This window comes from Zingiber officinale, chromosome 6B, assembly GCF_018446385.1.
Source record: "Zingiber officinale cultivar Zhangliang chromosome 6B, Zo_v1.1, whole genome shotgun sequence".
Classification (NCBI taxonomy): Eukaryota; Viridiplantae; Streptophyta; class Magnoliopsida; order Zingiberales; family Zingiberaceae; genus Zingiber; species Zingiber officinale.
In genome coordinates this window covers 81,664,913-81,686,290 of record NC_055996.1, presented here as the reverse complement: position 1 = coordinate 81,686,290, position 21,378 = coordinate 81,664,913, and the positions used below count along the sequence as shown (strand labels likewise).

Here is a 21,378-nt window from a genome sequence, read left to right as displayed (position 1 = left end):
AACCAGAATCTCAGAATCGGGGTATTACAATCACCCCAACTTAAAGACACAACGTCCTCGTTGTGTAACCAAGAATCACACCACAGACAAATCCCAGAATCTCCCTCGCTAGGTGGTGCCCTGGGTGCTCCTGCCACATGCACACTCATGATTACAAGGTCGCTCTGATACCATCTGTAACTCCTCTGCCCGGGCGAGCCCCACCCGGACCGAACCGGGAACACCACCAGAATTGCTCATAGGGTTGACGACTAGCTCCACAGACCATCGGAGGTCCTTTCAGCGTGCTTTGTCCTTACTCGCACGCACCCTGGAAAACTTTCCAGGAGGTCACCCATCCTCAGATTTCTCCAAGCCAAGCACGCTTAATTTTGGAGTGCTTAAGTTTGAGCTTCCGAAAAGGAAGGTGCAGCTTGGTGATATAGATAGTACCATCTAATTTTTTAAGTCATACTTAACCAGAATCTCAGAACCAGGGTATTACATATTTATTAAGTCATTATCTAGACAACGTTTCACCAAATTAGCACTCAAACTCAACGTTCAAGCACTCCCGTTGAGTTTGTTGGGAGTAATGACAATAATGGAAATAATCTCTAATTGATTTCAATTAATTGAGATTTATTATATTTGACACACAATCAAGATCGACGTGAATCAAATAGGAAAAATAATATTTCCAAGTCTATTATATTAATATGTTTATAATTATTATGATCGCATGTCTTATTTAATCTTTTCATTATTATTTTAGATAATTTGTATAAATAAATCTATTGATTTTAATAATAAAATGATACAAAATTTTATATTATTTCTTTCCTCTCCCTATTAATTTCTACAAATAGAACATACAATAATGAAAAATAGGGCATCAAAAAGTGTATATACGTACGTACAACCCGTAATTTTATTGTGATGGTAGATGAGTAAACTGACAGCAAAGTTCACATTGCTGCTGTAATTGACTGGTATTTTCCATTGAAGATTATTGATCTATTTGTGCTTGTTTGTTTGTTACGATATCAAGATACATGCATGTGTCACAAAAGATGATAATACTTATCTTATATGACAAAAGATGATAATACTCATCCCATAAGATAGATAATTTACTTAAGGGAATGAACCTCATGGTATTCGAATCTTGCTCCCGTGTGACAATTCTACCACTTGAGAAAGATAGAGATAAATTCACGTGTATCTTTCCGAGTGAATGGTGAGTCGATTAGGCTGAGACCTTTAGTCAAAATGATCTTTTCGGAGAAACTATTATAGTAGTACTCTAGCTAAGACAGCTATGAAATCATTTAACATTCAGGAGCAACCTTGAACAAGAGCAGTGCCTGTCGAACCCAGACAGACCAAGCCCGATCCCCACTTTGACACATCGGGTCGGGTCAAGGCTTGTTGCCCTGGATGACATTGCAACATTTGAAACGATACCCGAGCCACAAATAAGGCTTGCGGTTAGCCATTTTATTAGGGAAATATATATAAATGGTTGATCATACAGCACATGTAATAGCTGCACTGTGATCCAATGTAGTTTGCGAACCACCCCTCCAGGGCTAATTACACGGTTTGTAATAGAGTTCTAGTATTCCCACCAACGAATATTATATTTACAAAAGAATAGCATTACTATATGATTTCCAGAACAGCCAGCTCTCAACGTTCTCTGAACCACACTGGATCATTGCTGCTTGGTAGTATTCTCACAGGAATGCTTCTAAACGGCATACTGTTATGATTAGTGGTCTGCCGAATGTGTCTTTTGCCCTTGTCATCGGTAAAATGAAGATTGAATGCGTCGTCGTTATCAGAGTCATCGATGTACCTGGTTCTAAACATATAGTTTGGGGTTTCCCACTCATTGTTGGCAGCGACTTCTGACTCTCCTTGCTGCTCCTCGCTTCTCTCAGATGCATCATCATGGTGGAAATTCAGATGCTGCTCACCGAAGGTTGGGGGTTCCATAAAGCTTGCCTGTGGGACAGATAACTGAGAACCAGGTCGATTCCACCAATGGCCAATATTGTGATGCTCCACAACTGGGTGGTGAAGATCCTGCTCCTTGAATAGAGGTCTGGATGTAGAGGCCTCCAAGTGACTGTAAACTCTATCTGAGAATTGAGATTGCCAGGCTGTACTTTCTTCGATTTCACTTAATTGTTTATTCAGCGGCGACCACATAGGTTCTGAAGGTTCGGCTATCACTTCACTGGTAGATGGATAGAAGTCAGTTGAATTTCTAGCCGGGTCGAGCAAAAAGGTTGTGTAATACCAATCAAGGATATAAGGGCGAGTCCTTCGATTAGGATTTGTTACTGAAAAATAATCAAGGTTGTGATGCTCTTCCCTCGAGAAGAATCGGTATGTTTGTTCATGCTTGTCATTCCATCTTGACCTAAAGTTCCATGGGTGATAAGATGAGCTGTCCTGAATGGTATAGGGGTAGCTGATGTGGGTCTGTCTTTCCCTAAATTTGTGAAGATTGAACAGGAATTGTTGACCATATGTGTCGGGTTCCCAATATGGATAGGTGCTCTGGAAGCTGCAGAAAAGCATGAAACAAATGTAGGTTAAAAAAAAAATTATGAATACTAATCACTCATCTATGCAAAAATAAAAAAAATAATTGAAATTGTGATATTAATTTGAAGAATCACATCATATAATTGAACCTAACTATAAAAAGCCCCTGGATTGTCTGTTAGAATCCAAACATATCAGAAAGGGATGAAAAACCTTGCGTAATTCCAAAGAAAATCTTTTCAGTTATAAGGTTCAAAAAGTAGTGAATGATAGTAGCAAGTGAAGATACTCGAGATCTGTCATGAATGCTACCTTTTTTCAACCACTGATATTTAGAAAACAAAGAGTGAAAGGTTGCCAGTCATGTTTGGCCTTGAAAGGGCTTGATTAATGAGGAAAATGTCTGTCTATCCATGCTTATCATAAAAACATAATGAACAAAGAACTCAGTTTCCACCAATGACCTAGTCAAGCAGCTGACATTGTAGCTTAGAACAGTGGGAAAAAAATAGACTGATGGAATTGTATCAAGGTAATGGGTCCTGTTTTTAGAATGCACAAAAAGGGTATTGATAAAACTACATATAAATCAACTTTGTATATGCAACTTGCTAGTCCAGCAAATGACTTCATTGCAACAAACTGATCCTCTTGACCATATGCTAAAAGTTGTTTTTATGATAAAATGGATACGGAATGAAGTTGAATAGAAGAAACCTTGAGTAGATGGTAGTTTAATGTTGTCCCACATGCTAACCAGTTCTTGAAAAGGGCATATTAGATAACAAGTCATGGCCTCGGGAAGACGTACTGATAACCAGTTCTTCGAAACGGCATGTTAGATAAAAGTCAGCCTCAGGGAAAACGTACCTCAAAAATGATTTTTCTGTTTTACCCTGAGAACTCTTATCTCGCTCTGCATTAGAAGGTGAAGCATACTTCTTATTTCCATGGTTTTGGAAGTCAAACAAACTAAAACTGCATGTAAGTAAAAGAGAATTAAGTTCATGAGTAAGCAAAAGAGCCTATCATGAAAAAACAAAAAGACAGCAGTACAATGATTGACCTGCAGACATCGCCAACTCCATCAACATACACCGTGAATTTTGAAATAAATTTCAAAATGTCATCAACATGCTGTGTATTGGTACATATATGTATTAAATTGAATACAAACTTATAATGCAAGTTCATGAATATAACACCAAGTTTTACCTTTGGCACAACAAATATGAGCAAATAAGGAGTAATGAAAATGGATGCCATCTCTTCCAGTAGCATCATTCCAGTGTACTGCACTAGAAAAGATCAATTAAGCAAACTTTTCAATGCTACAAAGTACAATCAAAACTTAAAATAACTGTGATTTAAAGAAATTGAAATGTTCTATACCCATCAATATTTGTAAACTGGTCCATGTATGACATGCACATGCAATAATTTGCCGCAGCACATAGAACATACACTATCATTATGTATGTGTTCTTAATATGCTCAGATGAGAAATTATGCGAGCCACAAAGTAGGCGGAGACCACATATCATTTTAATCACATATTGCCTCACACAATCCAAGCCCAGTTATTGAGTTTGAACCAAATGACTCTGTCAAACAACTAAAAGTCAAAAGTCTGGTGGTGCAATCAACAATAGAAGTCACTCATGACCTATCGCATCATCTCCTATAGCAAACAAGATGGTTCGCTATTGATGCCATTACCTTTTAGGTTAAATAACAATGTTACATATCAAGGTTTAAAGAATTTTGGATACCTATTCTTATAATGCCTTAAAAACGTCAGTTTTTGTCTGAAAGTATGTATTTATCATGATCTATATAACTTATTCTATATATGGTTGGCATGTTCCATTGATTAACTCTTTCAAAATTATCACTTATACAAATGCCACTATAATTTAATAACAAGTTATTGTTACTTATATAACTTGGAAACAAATTCATGTAAGAGAAACTAATAGTATATATCAGTTTGATCGTAGTTGCTCACAGGCAGTTAGTGAAAAAAATGGTGATGTAGCCTAAGGAAGAATTTCTTTGTGCTGCAGCAAACATAGAAAATACATGCTAAAAAAAATCAACCTGTTATAATGAACAATGCATGAGAATTTGTTGCGCTGTTATAATGGACAATGAACGAAAATTTATTGCCCTGTTATAATGAACAATGAACGAAAATCAGCATCAATATTTGAGAGATGCATACTTTAAATCGTATAAATCACTATCAGATGCTCAATAATGAATTAATTTGTACCAAGTTTAGCCTCAGCAGAATATCTAATTAGACTTGTATATAACACATCTTTTTTTGTAGGTTTCAAGGTTAACGTTAAATGAAGTTGTGTGAAAAGAGAAAAAACTACAGAAATTAACCCCTAATGCAAAATGTTTGTCATGGAACTTGTGCATGTTTGCATTTCAAATTTTGCATATTATTTAAGAAAAAAATAATATATGACAAAAATAACATTTTTGGCCGTTTAGAACAATTGCTCGTGGCAACTATAATTTGGAAAATAACAGAGCCATTACTATCACCAAATTTTTAATTGGTGTAAAAGGAATTAACAAAGATAATAGTTAAAGAAAATAGGGTGTGGTGTACAAGTACGACACCTGAAACAGGGTTTCAAATTCTGCACAAACAGCATCACTATTTTCTCTACCACGCCACTTTTTGGGCATATAATGTGTGTTTTGGATGGCAATAGACATTGCACCTTCTGGATCACGAACTTGAAGTTCATCTGTTACAACAGCTCGACTTATGGCAGTCACAGTTCCAAAAACAGCAGCATACCAAAATAAATTGCGACCAAATATCTGAAATCATATTTAGGCACAAATAAAACTTGCATAGTTAACTTGAAATTCATAGTTAAATGCATAAGATAGATAACTTACTTGACCTTCAAGTAGAGACTCATCCAAAAATGCAATTATAATTAGAATTGCAGCGAAGCCACCAGAAACAAAAGACACAAATTTGGCTAATATGGAAATTAGAGGGAATGGAAATTGCTTTAAATAATTTGAAGCATCTATCACACTGTTGTTTAATCGTTGCATAAATAAATGATCCACCTGAAAAGTTATTCAAACAGTCATTGCAATGAAAAATGAGAACAGTACAAGATTGTTAATGAAACTCATGTTTGCACTGTAGCATATGATGCAAACAAGTTTTCTGGTGTTCTATTTTAGATTGAGAGTTTTGAACTTCAAGAAATCTATGGTTCAGTATGATAAGGAAATTCAAACATGATTTGAGCCATCTAATTATATAAAGAGTGATAAAAGATTCCATCCCTACTGAGAACTATAAACACATCATTGGAGACTTTAAACAGTTTTGACTCTGAATTTAATTGTACAGTCTGCTCAAGGACATAAGAGTGGTACCAGCCAATAAAAAAAATATGATAAATATTAAACATGTTATAAATTTATCATGCAAAATGATAAGTTTTCTTAACAACATCTTGCTTATATACAAGGGAAATTCTTGACTTTAGATAGTCATTTATAAAAGTAGCATGGTTTTTGATGACATTGCTAGGTCCTCTGCTTTTTTCCAAAAGTCAGCCAAGTCAATCAATTTACCCCAGCTGGTCACATTTCTAGTCAAGTCAATAATTTGAGCTGGTAAAAGCTCCATTCCTGTTTTTTTTTCTTCTGGTGCAACAGTGGATTCAGTTCAATATTTGTAATCAACTATGGAAACAAGAACCTAGAGAAGTAAAAGTTCAGATTTGATTGCTTAACTAGATGATCCTTGATGACCAACGATATCTGTGAGGTAAGATCCTACCATTCTCTGTTGTATCGGGTAGCTCCTTTTATATCAATAGTTGTAGACTCATGATTAGGGTCATGGAAGAAACGAGATATTTGAATGTTATCATGATGGATGAATGGCCTAATGAACCATATAACCAACAAGCTTATTGATGATATATAAAGGACTGAATCTGGTACACACGTGACTCAAAATAAAGACCAATCCATATACTTTTTTTCTTTTGACTAGCAGTTGACGAGTGTGAAGCTTCGAGGGCAATTTCTTTGCATTATGTGGTTGTTTGTCAGCAATACCCACTGTTTAGGCAAAACATGAGCTATCAATCCAAACAGTAAGATAGAGTGCAAGGGAAGAACTTCCATATATGTGCTCTCTTGATTACTAGATGTCATGTCATGTCATCTAATAGGTAGTTCATATGTTCAAGCATTCAGGGACTATAATAGCCTACATTCAGGGATGTAAATATGCATTTGGGGTCATGTTAGTTCATTATGATTAAGTAATTGCATTCAATTGTGATTCATTAGTAGATATAATGTGATCAGATTTGTTTCATCTTAACATTTCTCTTAACTCTTTTCTTGCCTTGAGGTTGTCAAGGGAAGAGTTTCTTAGCACGGTTACTAAGGTAAGGTTTAGGTGATAGACTTGGCTTAGAGTGCAAATGACTTTTGTAGGAGTTTATTCTATTGTTATACTAATCTATTTTTTACTCAAGGATGTGGGAAAGTTAAACTAAATCTTAATTTAATCTTGTAAGAAGGTTACCTCATTGAACTCCCTGAAAATCCATTTCGCTAAATTAGACCACCTACGAGATGATGCTGTGCTTGGATGATGGTATAACTGTTCAGCATGTCTTAGAAAAAGGTGCACTAGCAAGAAGATTAAAAGGCATGGTGATATGAGAAACATTCCAATCCCAAGACAAACAAGTCTTTTTCTCAATGATGAAGGGTTGGTTACAAAATCCCTTCGAAGACAAAATTTGCTGCAAACAAATAAAAAATATATCCATGATAATAAGAAGTTGCCATCCAAATTTGTGTAAATAATAATCATATTGCACACAAAAAATCTACTTTTATGGGGGTAGGAGGTGGGGAATCACTCATGGCAATGACAACATATCACCTGTGTATCTAGCCCATAGCAAGAATAATGGTTTATTACAGTAGACTTTATAGGATCTATGCTTTGACTAACTTCCTTCAGGATCATAAACTTAATGTACATCAACTCCATTGTATTATGGCATGAAAGGAACTACATTGTTCATTGTCATATACAAATTATAGTAACAGTTTTTGAAACATTAATCAAGCCAAAGTAATTATATAAAAAGTGCAGACCGGTGCATGAAGTTCTCATCAATATGGGCCCTGGGGAAGGGTCGGACCACATTGAGTCTATTATACACAGTCTTATCTTGCATTGCAAAAGGTTGTTTCTACGACTCGAACCCGCGACCTCAAGTCACAGGACAACAACTTTACCGTGCACCAAGGCTCCCCTTCAGCCAAAGTAATTATGGTCAACCAAAAGACTTTCAATATACAGCAAAGCATGATGGTATTCAATATTAAACTTGCAAAGCATGATGCATATCCAATATATAGCAAATACCAAAATTAATACTCTAATAGTGCTGAAAAGATACTAGGTATTTATGTGAGAGAAACCCTTACACATTATTGGTAGGGGAATAAACTACCTAGTGACTAAATCTAAATGAACTTTGGTTCATTCTGCCAAATTTAACTTATTGAAACTACTTCAAGCACAATCTACATGTTATATTGATATTATAACATGTCAGCATTATTAGGTCACTGTTCAAATATCTTCTGCAAATTCAAGAACATTCTAGTAATTCTTAAAGAGCAATGGATAGTTCTTCATGTCATATTGGTTTGTATCAATCTGCATATAACATCAACACAAATGTGATAACATTGCCAACCTCCTCTCAACAAATAATGTGCAACTAGATACCTTCCTCAACACATACCTGTCAAACATGCTTTGGAATATGCACCAATTTAAGGTCCATTCAAGAGTTTTTGGAAGTATCAAATGGTTTTTCTTTCCAGTGATTCTAGATTTGACAGTTGGACCAGCTCCAGGAACCCATGACGAAATGGAAAATGCTAGAACACCTTTATTAATCATCGCAATCAAATAATTCTCCTTGCGCATTATTCTCATTACCACATCATGAGCAGAAAGATCCTTTACCACACATAGTTGTTGAGACTTCTGTAGTTGAACAACCTTTTCCATAATAGTAGGCCAAGGTGTTGTCTGAATTTCACGATCTGTAACATTGAGTCTGAAAGGAAATTATTACTTAGAAAGTTTTTTCCTGAAAATTCTGAGATAAATAGTATATTGACAGTTGCATTAATACCTGTTATAATAGAAGTGGCGAATTTTGACAATATTCTTCAGTTGTACAAAGAATTTCAAAAAGTTGAAAAGCCCATAGAGAGTCAATATGACCATGGAGCCAATAATAATTGCTTTACTAATTGTAAAAGGAACCAAAGGATGTTGCTTAATGACTTCCTTAGGAAGATCACAAGGTTTTTCTCCCAACTCAACTGCCTCAACTCCACACTTTGCTTTGCGCAAGGCATCCCAATCAACATAAAGTAAGAAAAAGGCAATAAACCCTACCATGAAAATTACATATAAAAGTTCAACCATCCACTTGACGATGATACACCAAAGCCCCTTCTGACGGTAGTAACTGTAGAGCCTTTCAAAAAATAGATCTAAATCAACGATCAGTTCCGCATCTAGGTGTTCACCATTTAGAAGCCCAACTGGGGGCTCAGGTGCTGAACTTGGTAATTTTCTATAATCAGATAATTCTATCTCGGGTGACACATCACTCAGCAATTTAGTAGTAAGCGGTAGTTCAGTCGCCTGTTGCCATTTCCATCTAGCAGGAGCAATTGAACCCTTTTCCAAATTGAACATCATTCACGCATACCCAGGACGAGCAAAACTTTCCAGTCCATATCACAGAATTATCATCTGAATGAGAAAATGAAGATGTGATGTGAATAAAGTGCAGTATAAGCAACATATAGTAAAAGATCAGAAAATCTAAAACCATAAAGATGAAGAACAGGAGCTTAGAAAAAAATAATGCAAAACAAGTTCTTTAACAGAAGAAAATAATATTAAATCAACTGGTTAAAAACTCACATACAAGAAGCTCATAATTGTACATCTAACATGAACTAGAATGAAATGATTTCCTCAACTGAGATATACCATATATGATCATCTTTAATATGGCGAAGATGATAAAAAAAAATCCACCCATAAATCAAGGATACTGACCTAGATTCAATAGTTATCTTAATGGGATAGTTGCATTATATAAAAGAAAATTTACCAACTGACTTCATGGATCCAAAGATCAAAAAATCATAATCAAAAGGAGTAAAAATGTTTCATGTCCTACTCTTGATCTTTCCTTCAGTTCTTTAGGAGCTTCAAATTATGATATATATTATAATGGTTGAATGTGGAAATGACGTCTATCGTACCGAAGGGGCTATAAAAACAGCCATTATCACTAGAATGGCTCGATCTTCAACTCACAACTAGAGTTTTGTTTACCTCTGTATTTTTTTTCTTGAACCCTGTGTTTACCTCCGTATTATGTTGTTCATTTTTTTATTAGCGACTATCGTTATTGATGGAAATTAAAACAACCAATTCATCCCACCAGAACATTTTCTGGAATTGCAAGTACTGGTAACAGTCAGCATTAGGAGTCGCATCTTCGAGCATGTGTGACTAGTGAAAACCGTGACTATCCAATCCACGGAATCCAAGTTTCAAATTGTAGTAATCCATCGTCTCCGATAAATACAACCAAAATATTTCAGAATCTAATTATGCGTTGAAAGTTGATCGAAATAAAATTAAGAACACGCTGCCCAACAACGGAAAAGGCGATTCCCAATGATCAATCAGAAAAAGAAGACGCAACGGCGGGGATAACGAATAGGGGACAGGAGAGGAGGTAGGTCAAGGGCATAAAGAGAGGCAGAAAAAAGAAGGCCAACATCGCCTGAATACTCACCGAGGCGATTAACGCGATCGCGATAGTCGTCTGCCGAGCAGCAGCAGTGGGGCGTCCGTGCCTTAGAGCGCTCTCCGTGGAGATTGGGGCGAGGTGGCGGAGGACGGACGGCGAATGGGATTTGGGGTCGAAGGAAGCAAGGAAAAAGAAGGCTTGGGGAAGGGGCCGTCAGCTGGTATAAAAGAAGCCGCGTCGAGAAGAGGGCGGCTCTCCATAATCCGACGGTTAGATCAATTTTGTATTTTTTTTTCTTATTTTTTTATTTAAATATTTTTTATTTTTTTAATAATCAAGATTTTTATTTTTTTTAAATTAATTAATTTTGATAATAACCGAGTCAAATATTTTATCTATACATTGCCATGCTTTTATTAAGTATTGACCTATAGACGGTAAACACCCGCTCATCAAGAGGTAGGATTTTCTGAACTATTTTTTATGGTTTAGGAGATGTGCCACTCGTATTTGTGGTTGGATTGTAGTCACGATCCGACCGTAAATGATTGTGATTTCTTATTGGGCTCACCGTCTCCATCAGATTATAATTTTTGTTCGAAGTGGGTGGCCGGAGGTCGCTCGGAGGACACCCTCGCTCGGCGCCCAGTAACTTGACCACTAATCCACCACCGGAGGCCTCCGGACGATTTCCGGCCGTCCGCTCCGAACAAAAATTATAACATGATAGGGATAATAAACACAAAAAGAGATCACAATAATTTACGATCAGATCATAATCACGATCTAATAGTAAATACGAATAACACATCCTTGAATCATAAAATAATGATCCAAGAAATCTGTGCACGCTCACCTGATGATGTGACTGATTTTTAAAGCTGTCCACGTATCTCATATTTTACTCTTTTATAAATGAGTGTAAGGTAAAAAGGGTTTGTTGGTATTTTCGTTTTTTTATAAGATGGAGACTGAATGTGTAATTGCTTTGACCAGCACCAAGAATAGGATTAACCAAAATATACTATAAAAGTTGTAAGTATTTACAGAATTTAAATACTGTTTGATGCATTTAATTCAGCAATGATATCAGAACAATGTTAAAATGCATGTTTAATTTTGTGCACATAGGATTCATTTTTGACTTTTGTCCATGTTTTACTCACGAAGTTGATATGATATAGTTCGAGGTATATCAAAATTTAAACTCTATATTATATATTATATCGAAAAATCGATATAATAAAAAATTATATTGAAGTACTAAATTTTTGATATATTCGGTATAATATAAATTTTATATGGTATATAGTTACATTTTGATATCGATATAATATACTGAAAATTTTTGTGCATGAATTTATTTTTTTTGAATTCTGTAATAAAAAAATAATTTGATACGTATTTGATTCTGTATTTCTGTGCATACTTATATGTATTTTTTAATGCAAGTAAAAAGATAACTCTAATGCATATTTTTTTTCATGACATTACAATGTACGCTCAACCATAATGACAAAAAAAAAAAAAACATGAATAATTATAACGATAGCTTGACTAAGATCCTCCTTAGAGCACGGGTATTATTTTACTTTTTTTTTTATACCTTCTAAGGACATTATTATTTGCACTTTGCTCGATTAAGAAATCTAATCTGAACTTGTTGAAGGGTCTGGGCCGTATGACCCTGACAAGTATTGTACTTTCAACTGACACAGGGCACGACCGTGTGAGAGTTGCACGGTCGTAACCCTTGGTAGAGGATGGAAGGGGCACGTCCATGTGACCCTCACACGGCCGTGTCACTTCGGCAGAAAGAAGGGACACGACCGTGTGGAAATCACACGGCCATGTAGCAATGGCTGAGAGGAGGAGGTGTTTGGCCGTGTGATCCCACACGACCGTGTCACCTCGGCCGAGAGGAAGAAGGGCACGGCCGTGTGGAATCACACGGCCGTGTCACCTTTGGCCAAGAGGAGGAAGGGCACGGCCGTGTGCTTCCACACGGCCGTGTATCCTTGGCCGAGAGGAGACAGCCCGAGGCCGTGCGAATCCGCACGGCCGTACCACGGACCGTGTGGAGGCTCCCCCTTCGCTACCGGAAGAGCTTGTTTTCCACTTTTTAGCTTTCACTTGCCATCTAAACATTCTGCCAAGCCGTTAATTCCTTCATAACCAACTTATGTCAGTATTTTATATAATATGGAGCGAAGAAACAAACTAAAGTTCTACATGTTCCCCAAATTAATAACTCTCGGATTTCTTTCCATTGTTCCGCCACACACACACACCCCCAAGCACTGCTCCTGCTGTCTCCTCCTACTCGAGTTTTCCTTTACCTTTATCTGCAGTATAAGAAAATGCAATCTATAAGCAAACGCTTAGTAAGTACCATCTACTCACAAAACAATGCATTAAAAAGGGAAAACATGCTTTGCAAAACTGCTTGAAGGAACACAAAACATGCACTCAATAATTACTCATGCTAAAATCGATAATTTGGAAATATGTACATGACATGTATTTTTAAATAGACTCATCATGCAAACATCATTATTTTTAAATAGGTTTATCATAAGACGTGAACATAAAACCATGTTTGTATTGAAAACAAGTAATGAAAACCATAGACCTTGCTATACAATAGAGTTCATCAAAACTGCACCTTATAATCTCTAATTCCCAAAGTTAAAAATGTTTTCACTTAAATAAACAATGAACTTGAGAAAACTTCATATTACATACTAATGAAAATAATAATCAACTTGCTTTGGGCTCGACATTGTACCACTTTACGTGCATCCTTAATAAGATCTGAGGTAGCTAATCCCGAACCTATTAAGGTACTACTAGGCGATCTAGGGGCCTAGGGGCGATCTAGGAGCCCATCCATGGACCTTGTGTCCAGTACAATGCAACATCAAAGTAAAATACTTTCTTTAAATATCGCTTTCTTATACTTGCACTAGCTTGTCATTTCAACAAACACCTTGTGTGCACTTAATTCCTCACACTTATAGGGAAGCACTTTAGGGCACTGGAATATACTTCTTAGCCCCAAACTACATGGGAAGCAATCCAAGACCCTCTAAACATGCTCTTAATCCCAAAAATTGTAGAGGGCATCTTACATAACATGTCTTATATTTTCTTTAACATGCATATCTCTTAATCATGCATACAACCATAACAACTCACAATAAGAAGGTTCATACATGCATAATCGAAGCAACTTATACTACAGGTGAGTAGTACTTACATCCTTTCGCTAGATCTTACTATTATAGAGGGTGTAGGGAAGAAAATCCTCTCTTTTGTATGCCTTGATCTCCAAAACACCTTCACATGCGTACGAACCTTGTGGAATTATCCTCTTAGATCCTCCCCTTGAAGACTTAGAATTTTAGAAACCCTAGTCCTCGATCTTGGTCGAAAACCACAAAGGTGAAGGAGAGGATTTCGGCTAGAGAGGAGAGGAGGAAGAGGGAGATGAAAAGTTAGGTTTTCATCTCATCATTCCCCTTTTATACCAAGTGGAAGTTGAAGCATCTCTTCACATATATTCTACATATAATGAATTATTTCCTATTGCTCATGTCATGCTTTACCACCATCCTAATGATAACTTTAACCAATCATAAATAAGAGGTCTTGGGCTCAATCCTAGCCCAAGGTCATTTATTAATCTATTTTTATTTCTTTTATCTCTTCTTCTACTTCTTTTTGCTGTATTTAAATAGAAGAAATTTATGGGTGTTACAATCCCCCATACCTTATAAAAAGTTCGTCCTCGAACTTAAAACAGTTGTGGATACTTCTGTCTCATATCATCCTCGCGTTCCCATGTTGCTTCTTCATACTGTTGACTTTGCCACAACACTTTTGCTAACGGTATCTCTTTGTTCCTCAGCTTCTTAACTTCTCGATCTATTATCTGAATAGGTCGACTTTCAAAACTGAGATCCTCTTGAACTTGTACCGTCTGTGGCTCAATCACTTGATTTGCATCGGGAACATGCTTTTTCAGTATTGAGACATGAAAGACATTATGAATAGCTGACATTTCCTGTGGTAGTTCCAGTTCATAAGCTACCTTGCCAACTCTTTTGGTGATCATATATGGCCCCATATACCGTGGACTCAACTTTCTTTTCTTCCCAAACCACATCACTCCTTTCATAGGAGCTATTTTGAGGAATACTGAATCCCCAACCTTAAATTCTAGCGGTCTACGGCGCACATCTGCATAGCTTTTCTGCCGGCTCTGAGTAGTTTCTATTCTCTGGCGAATATTCTGAATAACTTTGGTGGTGTCTTCGATGAGGTCTGTCTGGAGTCCCATTTCTTTCTTTTCACCATCTTCATACCAACAAATAGGAGATCTACATCTCCTCCCATATAGAGCCTCATAGGGTGTCATTCCGATAGTAGCTTGATGGCTATTATTGTATGTGAATTCTGCTAAGCATAGGTATCGACACCAGCTCCCCTTGAAATCTAATGCACAAGCCCGTAGCATATCCTCCAAAATTTGGTTCACCCGTTCTGTTTGCCCGTCAGTTTGAGGGTGAAATGCAGTACTGAATCATAACTTAGTGCCAAGAGCTCTCTGAACACACTCCCAGAAGTGTGAAGTAAAACGACCATCTCTATCAGAAATTATGGTTTTAGGAACTCCATGCAACCTGATGACCTCTTTCACATACAATTGTGCTAACTGCTCAATAGAGTAGGATGTTTTGATTGCTAGGAAATGAGCAGATTTGGTCAATCTGTCTACTATTACTCATATAGCATCATAACCGTTCGTAGTTCTGGGTAATCCTACTATAAAATCTATAGATATATCCTCCCACTTCCACTATGGGATCTGGATAGGCTGCAGAACTCCGCCTGGTCTCTAATGTTCTGCTTTAAACCGTTGACACGCCAGACAAGTACTGATTTATCTAGCAACATCTCTCTTCATTCCAGACCACCAGAAGCGTTCCTTTAAATCTTGGTATATCTTGGTGGAACCAGGATGCATTACATAGGATGTTCTATGGGCTTCCTCTAGAATTTTCTTTCATAGTTCTTCTTGATTAGGGACACAAAGATGATTACCATAATATAGCATCCCACGGTCTTGTTGGAACCCCAAGGTTGTTCTGGTGTGATCAACAAGTTAAGTTAGGTCTTGTGTTGTTTTAACCTTGTGTCTAAATGTGCAGGAGCTTCGGAGCACAGGTACTCGAGCGGAAGACGCAGCTAGCGAGAAGGACGACACGTGGTGCGTTCGAGGGATGAGGTGCTGCGGAAGAGTACCCCGGTGGACGAGAAGGAAGCGTGCGGTGGTTCCGAGGGACGAAAGCTAGAGCGGAAGATTGCTCGGGAGCAAGAGACGCAGCTAGCGAGAAGGTCGGCACGAGGTGCGACCGAGGGACGAAGACTGCGGATGAGTACGCTGGTGGATGAGAAGGAAACACACGGTGATTCCGAGGGACGAGAAGCCGGAGCAGAAGGCTGCTCGAGAAGACTGGAAGTTGGGTTCGGGTGAGCCCTATTCTTGATGGCAGAGATCACCAAAGCGAGCGCAACCGGAGTTGAAGACCCAGATCGAGGCGAAAAAAGTCAACCGGAGTTGACTTAGGGTCCGGGTGCCCGGACCAGCATCTTTGACCAGAACGTGTCTAAAGCGTTCTGAACGTTGGGGGATAAAGTTTTATCCCCCCAGGGTGCTCGGAACCCTTCTAGGCGCCCCGACCAAGGCTATAAATATAGCCTTGGTCCAGAAGCTTTTCAACGAACTCAGAATTGTAATTCCAACGGTTGTGTGCTACTAAAGTTAAGCTTCTGTTTCTGTGCTTCAACATTGTAAGAGGCTTCTCCGCCTGAAGGAGTATTTAGTGCGTTTAATCTTCCTTGGATTAACAACCACATCAGTTGTAACCAAGTAAACCGCTTGTCTCTTACTTTATGTGTTCTATTTACTTTCTGCTTATTATTTATGCAAGTGTTAGCTTAAAGAGTTCGAGGAAGGGTTGTTTGTTTTTATTTTAACAGGACTATCCAACAACCCCCTTCCAGCCGGCCGCAACGGTCCTACAAGTGGTATCAGAGCCAAGACGCTTCAAGAAGGACTAACCGCCGTCTGAAGCAACAAAACGATGGCCGGAGATAGCGTCTACCCACCTGCATTCGAGGGGGAGTTTGCTATTTGGAAACAAAAAATGGAGGTATATTTAAATTTAGATTTTGGTATTTCTTTAATTTTGAAATCTGGTTTCGAAGCACCAAAGACAACGAATGGAGAAGAACTCGATAAACTCCTCTGGAACGAGAAGCAACGTAACGAGTATATGGCAAACGGTCGGGCAGAATTTCACATTCTAACCGTAATATCAAATGAAGATATCAACAAAGTCGGAGAATACAAAAGCGCAAAAGAACTGTGGGAGAAGTTCTTAAAGCTCTACGAAGAACCTTTGGAAGCCGACAACTCCTTAGACACCAAGCCGCCGACAGAACAGTCCGAGAATGAAGAAACTGGCGAAACTACCGAAGTTCATCCCATAGACACAGAAAGCCCTTCTTCAATGAGCATCGATGAAGGGGGAGAATCTTCGGAAGAAAGTAATTCAATAGGGGGAGAACCAACGGTCGACGAGGTAAGTAAGGTATGGCCTCAACCCTCTGAACAACTGGTTCAATCAATCGAAAAATTACTTGAAGATTTTTGCAAATTAAAAATTGAATTATCGAAAGAGTGTTTCGGTTTACCAATCATTTTAAAAGAATTTTGCAAATTACAAAATATTTTGACAAAAGAATTTTGCAAGTTAGAAATTTTGTTGAAAGACTTTTATGAATTACAAAACACTTTTTTGAAAGAATTATGCAAATTAAAAATATTGTCGAAAACTTTCTTCGAATATTTTTTCGAATTACAAATTACTTTCTCGAAAGAGTTTTGCGATTTAGAAATTGAGTCATCGAAAAGTGTTTCGGATTAAGAAATCTATTATTAATAGATTCCTGCAAATTAGAATTCTTATTAAAAAATTCTTGCAAATTACAAAATATTCTTTCAAACGAATTTTGCACATTGCCAAAAGAATTTTTACAAATTATATTGTTGAAAAATTTTATTAAGTTAGAATTTATACTATCAAAATATTTTTGCAAATTAGGAATTCAAAATACAATAGAAAATGACATGTTACAATTTGTACAAATTTCTACATGTTCAAATTTTCTTGCTTCAAAGTTAAGAAATTATGATAAATTAAAATGAAAATTTAAATTTTCTGATAAAAGCATTAGAATAAAATAAATAAATGCATAGGAATTTTTTTTAAATGTTATCAATTTTCTTAAATTTTTTCTTGCATTTTAGGCTTAGAAAGATTTTTCTTGATAGCGAAAACTAAGAATTTTTTTCATAAGTTATTTTTGACTTAGAAATTTTTTCCTTGACTTGGAAATATTTTTCCTGAAAATCATTGAAATAGACTTTTATAAAATTTCTAAGTGTCGACCCTTAAACTTTTCTTGCAACTTCAATTTTTTATGTGATCAAAGGGGGAGAAGAAAAAGTATAAGTCTAGGGGGAGGTAGAAATTGAAAATCGGAATTTTTGAAATTTAATTCTTTCTATCATGTTGCATGTTATTGCAATATAAATTATTTCATTTTTCATATCTATTTTTGACCCTAGCTTAACTTGGGTTGATCACATCAAAAAGGGGGAGATTGTTGGAATCCCAAGGTTATTTTGGTGTGATCAACAAGTTAAGTTAGGTCCGGTGTTATTTTAACCTTGTGTCTAAGTGTGCAGGAGCTTAGGAGCACAGGTACTCGAGCGGAAGACGCAGCTAGCGAGAAGGACAGCGCGCAGTACGTCCAAGGGACGAGGTGCTACGAAAGAGTACCCCGGTGGACGAGAAGGAAGTGTGCGGTGGTTCCGAGAGACGAAAGCCGGAGCGGAAGATTGCTTGTGGAGCAAGAGACGCAGCTAGCGAGAAGGTCGGCACGGGGTGCGACCGAGGGACGAAGACTGCGGATGAGTACGCTGGTGGACGAGAAGGAAATACGCGGCGATTCCGAGGGACGAGAAGCCGGAGCGGAAGGCTGCTCGAGAAGACCGGAAGTTGGGTTCGGGTGAGCCCTATTCCGGATGGCAGAGATCACCTAAACGAGCGGAACCGGAGTTGAAGACCCGGACCGAGGTAAAAAAAGTCAACCGGAGTTGACTTAGGGTCCGGGGCGCTCGGAGCAGTCCGGGGCGCTCGGACCAGCATCTTTGACCAAAACGCGTCTAATGCATTCTGAACGTTGGGGGATAAAGTTTTATCCCCCCCAGGGCGCCCGAAACCCTTCCAGGCGCCCCGACCAAGGCTATAAATATAGCCTTGGTCCAGAAGCTTTTCAACGAACTCAGAATTGTAATTCCAACGGTTGTGTGCTACTAAAGTTAAGCTTCTGTTTCTGTGCTTCAATGTTGTAAGAGGCTTCTCCGCCTGAAGGAATATTTAGTGCGTTTAATCTTCCTTGGATTAACAACCACATCGGTTGTAACCAAGTAAACCGCTTGTCTCTTACTTTATGTGTTCTATTTACTTTCTGCTTATTATTTATGCAAGTGTTAGCTTAAAGAGTTCGAGGAAATGCTGTTTGTTTTTATTTTAACAGGACTATCCAACAACCCCCTTCCAGCCTGCCGCAACGATCCTACAGGTCTGATATTCGAAACTCCCCATTTTCTCCTTCTTGTATTTTCTGCTTGATCTTCTGAATATTAGGATCTTCATCATGCCCTTTCTGTATATCATCAAGCAAGGTTGACACTAGTGTCAAAGTGGAGAGCTGCCCAGTAATAATTTCTAGCCTAAAATTTACTACTTCGTTCCGTAGGGGTTGGGACATGGTAGATAAGGACAATAAAGTTGCACAAAATTTTCTACTTAGCGCATCTGCCACCTTGTTCGCCTTCCCTGGATGGTAGAGGATTTCACAATCATAGTCTTTGACTAACTCAAGCCATCTCCGTTGTCTCATGTTTAGGTCTTTTTGAGTGAAGAAATACTTCAGGCTCTGGTGATCGGTGTAAATCTTGCACTGAGCTCTGTATAAATAATGCCTCCAGATTTTGAGAGCGAAGACTACTGCTGCAAACTCAAGGTCATGAGTAGGATAATTCTTTTCATAATCCTTGAGTTGTCTCGAGGCATAATCGATGACCTTGCCATTCTGCATTAGTACTGTTGGAACCCCAAGGTTGTTTTAGTGTGATCAACAAGTTAAGTTAGGTCCTGTGTATTTAACCTTATGTCTAAGTGTGCAGGAGCTTAGGAACACAGGTAGTTGAGCGGAAGACGCAGCTAGCGAGAAGGACGGAAGAGTACACCGGCCGACGAGAAAGAAGCGCGCGGTGGTTCCGAGGGACGAAAGCTGGAGCGGAAGATTGCTCGGGGAGCAAGAGACGCAGCTAGCGAGAAGGTCGACGACCGAGGGACGAAGACTGCGGATGAGTACGCTGGCGGACGAGAAGGAAACACGTGGCAATTCCGAGGGACGAGAAGCCGGAGGGAAGCACGCTCGAGAAGACCGGAAGTTGGGTTCGGGTGAGCCCTTTTCCGGATGGCAGAGATCACCCAAGCGAGCGGATCCGGAGGAGAAGAACCGGACCGAGGAGGGACTGAACCAGAGAAGAGGTCCCGGACAAAAAAGTCAACACTGTTGACTTTGGGCTCCGGGGCGCCCAGAACAGTCCGGGGTGCCCGGAACCCTCCGGGGCGCCCGGAACCCTTCCTAGCGCCCGGACCCTGATTTTGACCAAGATCGCGATTTACGCGATCTGAACGTTGGGGGATAAAGTTTTATCCCCCCAGGGCGCCCGGAACCCCTTCCAGGCACCCCGACCAAGGCTATAAATATAGCCTTGGTCCAGAAGCTTTTCATCAACTTAGAAATTTACATTCCAAACACTTGTGCGCTTCTGTTCTAGTTTAGCTTCTGTCTTTTGTGCTTTCACTGCTGTAAGAGGCTTCTCCGCCTGAAGGAGATATTTTAGTGCACGTTCATGGATTAACAACCTCCTTGGTTGTAACCAAGTCAAATTGTGAGCCTCTTCTTTCTGCTTTTTATTTACTGCTAATTTACTTTATGCAAGTGTTCTGTTGAAAGTTCGAGAAGGGTCTTTTCTATTTTTTTTTTCAGGCTATTCAACCCCCCTTCTAGCCGGCCCAATGGTCCTACAAGTGGTATCAGAGCCGAGACGCTTCAGGAGGACTAATCGCCGAACGAAGCAACGAGATGGCCGGATCTAACATCCACCCACCAAAATTTGAGGGGGACTTTGCAAGCTGGAAGAAGCACATGGAGGTATTTTTCGGTACCGATTTTGATTTATTACTAACAATGGAACATGGTTTTGAAGCTCCCGAGGGCAAAGCGAAAAATCAATGGACAAAGAAAGAGCAGACCGAGTACGTGGCAAACAAGAAAGCAGAATTCCATCTGCTAACCGTACTTCCGCCACAAGAAGTCAACCGTGTTGGCACCTACAACTCGGCAAAGGAGCTTTGGGAGAAGTTCCTTGAATTACACGAAGGAACATCCGAAGCCAAGCTTGCGAGACGGGACTTACTTCGCAACCAGCTCACCAACCTCCGTCTTGAAGAAGGTGAAACAATTGCACATCTACACTCGATGATACAGGAGTTCATCACCAGACTTTCGAATCTTGGAGAAGAGGTAAGTAACCGAGATTCGCTCAGGTACGCTTTAAATTCCTTCCCTAGAAATTCAAAATGGGCATCACTAGTAGATGCTTTTTACATTTCGAAGGACTTAGAAAAAATTTCATTAGAAGAATTTTTTTCAACATTTGAAGTGCATGAGTCAAGATGTGCAGGAATGAGGGAGCCAAAGAACAACGTCGCCCTCAAAGCTTCGAGAGACGAACCTGAAT

At 38.7% G+C, this 21,378-nt stretch overlaps 1 protein-coding gene across 2 annotated transcripts; it reads right to left on the bottom strand.

The window, feature by feature from the left end:
- Nucleotides 1–1,449: 1,449 nt before the first annotated feature.
- Nucleotides 1,450–10,641, bottom strand: LOC121992848 (autophagy-related protein 9-like). Of its 2 annotated transcripts, XM_042547447.1 has the most exons (10): nucleotides 10,470–10,641; nucleotides 8,775–9,406; nucleotides 8,376–8,696; nucleotides 7,133–7,355; nucleotides 5,464–5,643; nucleotides 5,176–5,382; nucleotides 3,754–3,831; nucleotides 3,605–3,675; nucleotides 3,409–3,516; nucleotides 1,450–2,557 (listed from the first exon to the last, which is right to left on the bottom strand). In XM_042547447.1, the coding sequence occupies exons 2-10, from the start codon at nucleotides 9,350–9,352 to the stop codon at nucleotides 1,672–1,674; spliced, it is 2,652 nt and encodes an 883-aa protein (XP_042403381.1). In that variant the 5' UTR covers nucleotides 9,353–9,406; nucleotides 10,470–10,641; the 3' UTR covers nucleotides 1,450–1,671. The 2 variants fall into 2 exon arrangements, with proteins under 2 accessions (XP_042403381.1, XP_042403383.1); XM_042547449.1 differs by lacking the exon at nucleotides 10,470–10,641 and having other exon boundaries at nucleotides 8,376–8,682; nucleotides 8,775–8,916.
- Between the last annotated feature and the right edge of the window lie 10,737 nt (nucleotides 10,642–21,378).

Excerpts from the sequence above, each read along its gene's own strand:
- LOC121992848 (XM_042547447.1), bottom strand. The coding sequence starts at position 9,352 with ATGATGTTCAATTTGGAAAAGGGTTCAATTGCTCCTGCTAGATGGAAA. Across the intron at positions 8,697-8,774 it reads CGCCACTTCTATTATAACAG|ACTCAATGTTACAGATCGTG; the intron begins GTATTAATGCAA and ends ATTTCCTTTCAG. Across the intron at positions 2,558-3,408 it reads ACAGAAAAATCATTTTTGAG|CTTCCAGAGCACCTATCCAT; the intron begins GTACGTTTTCCC and ends GCTTTTCTGCAG.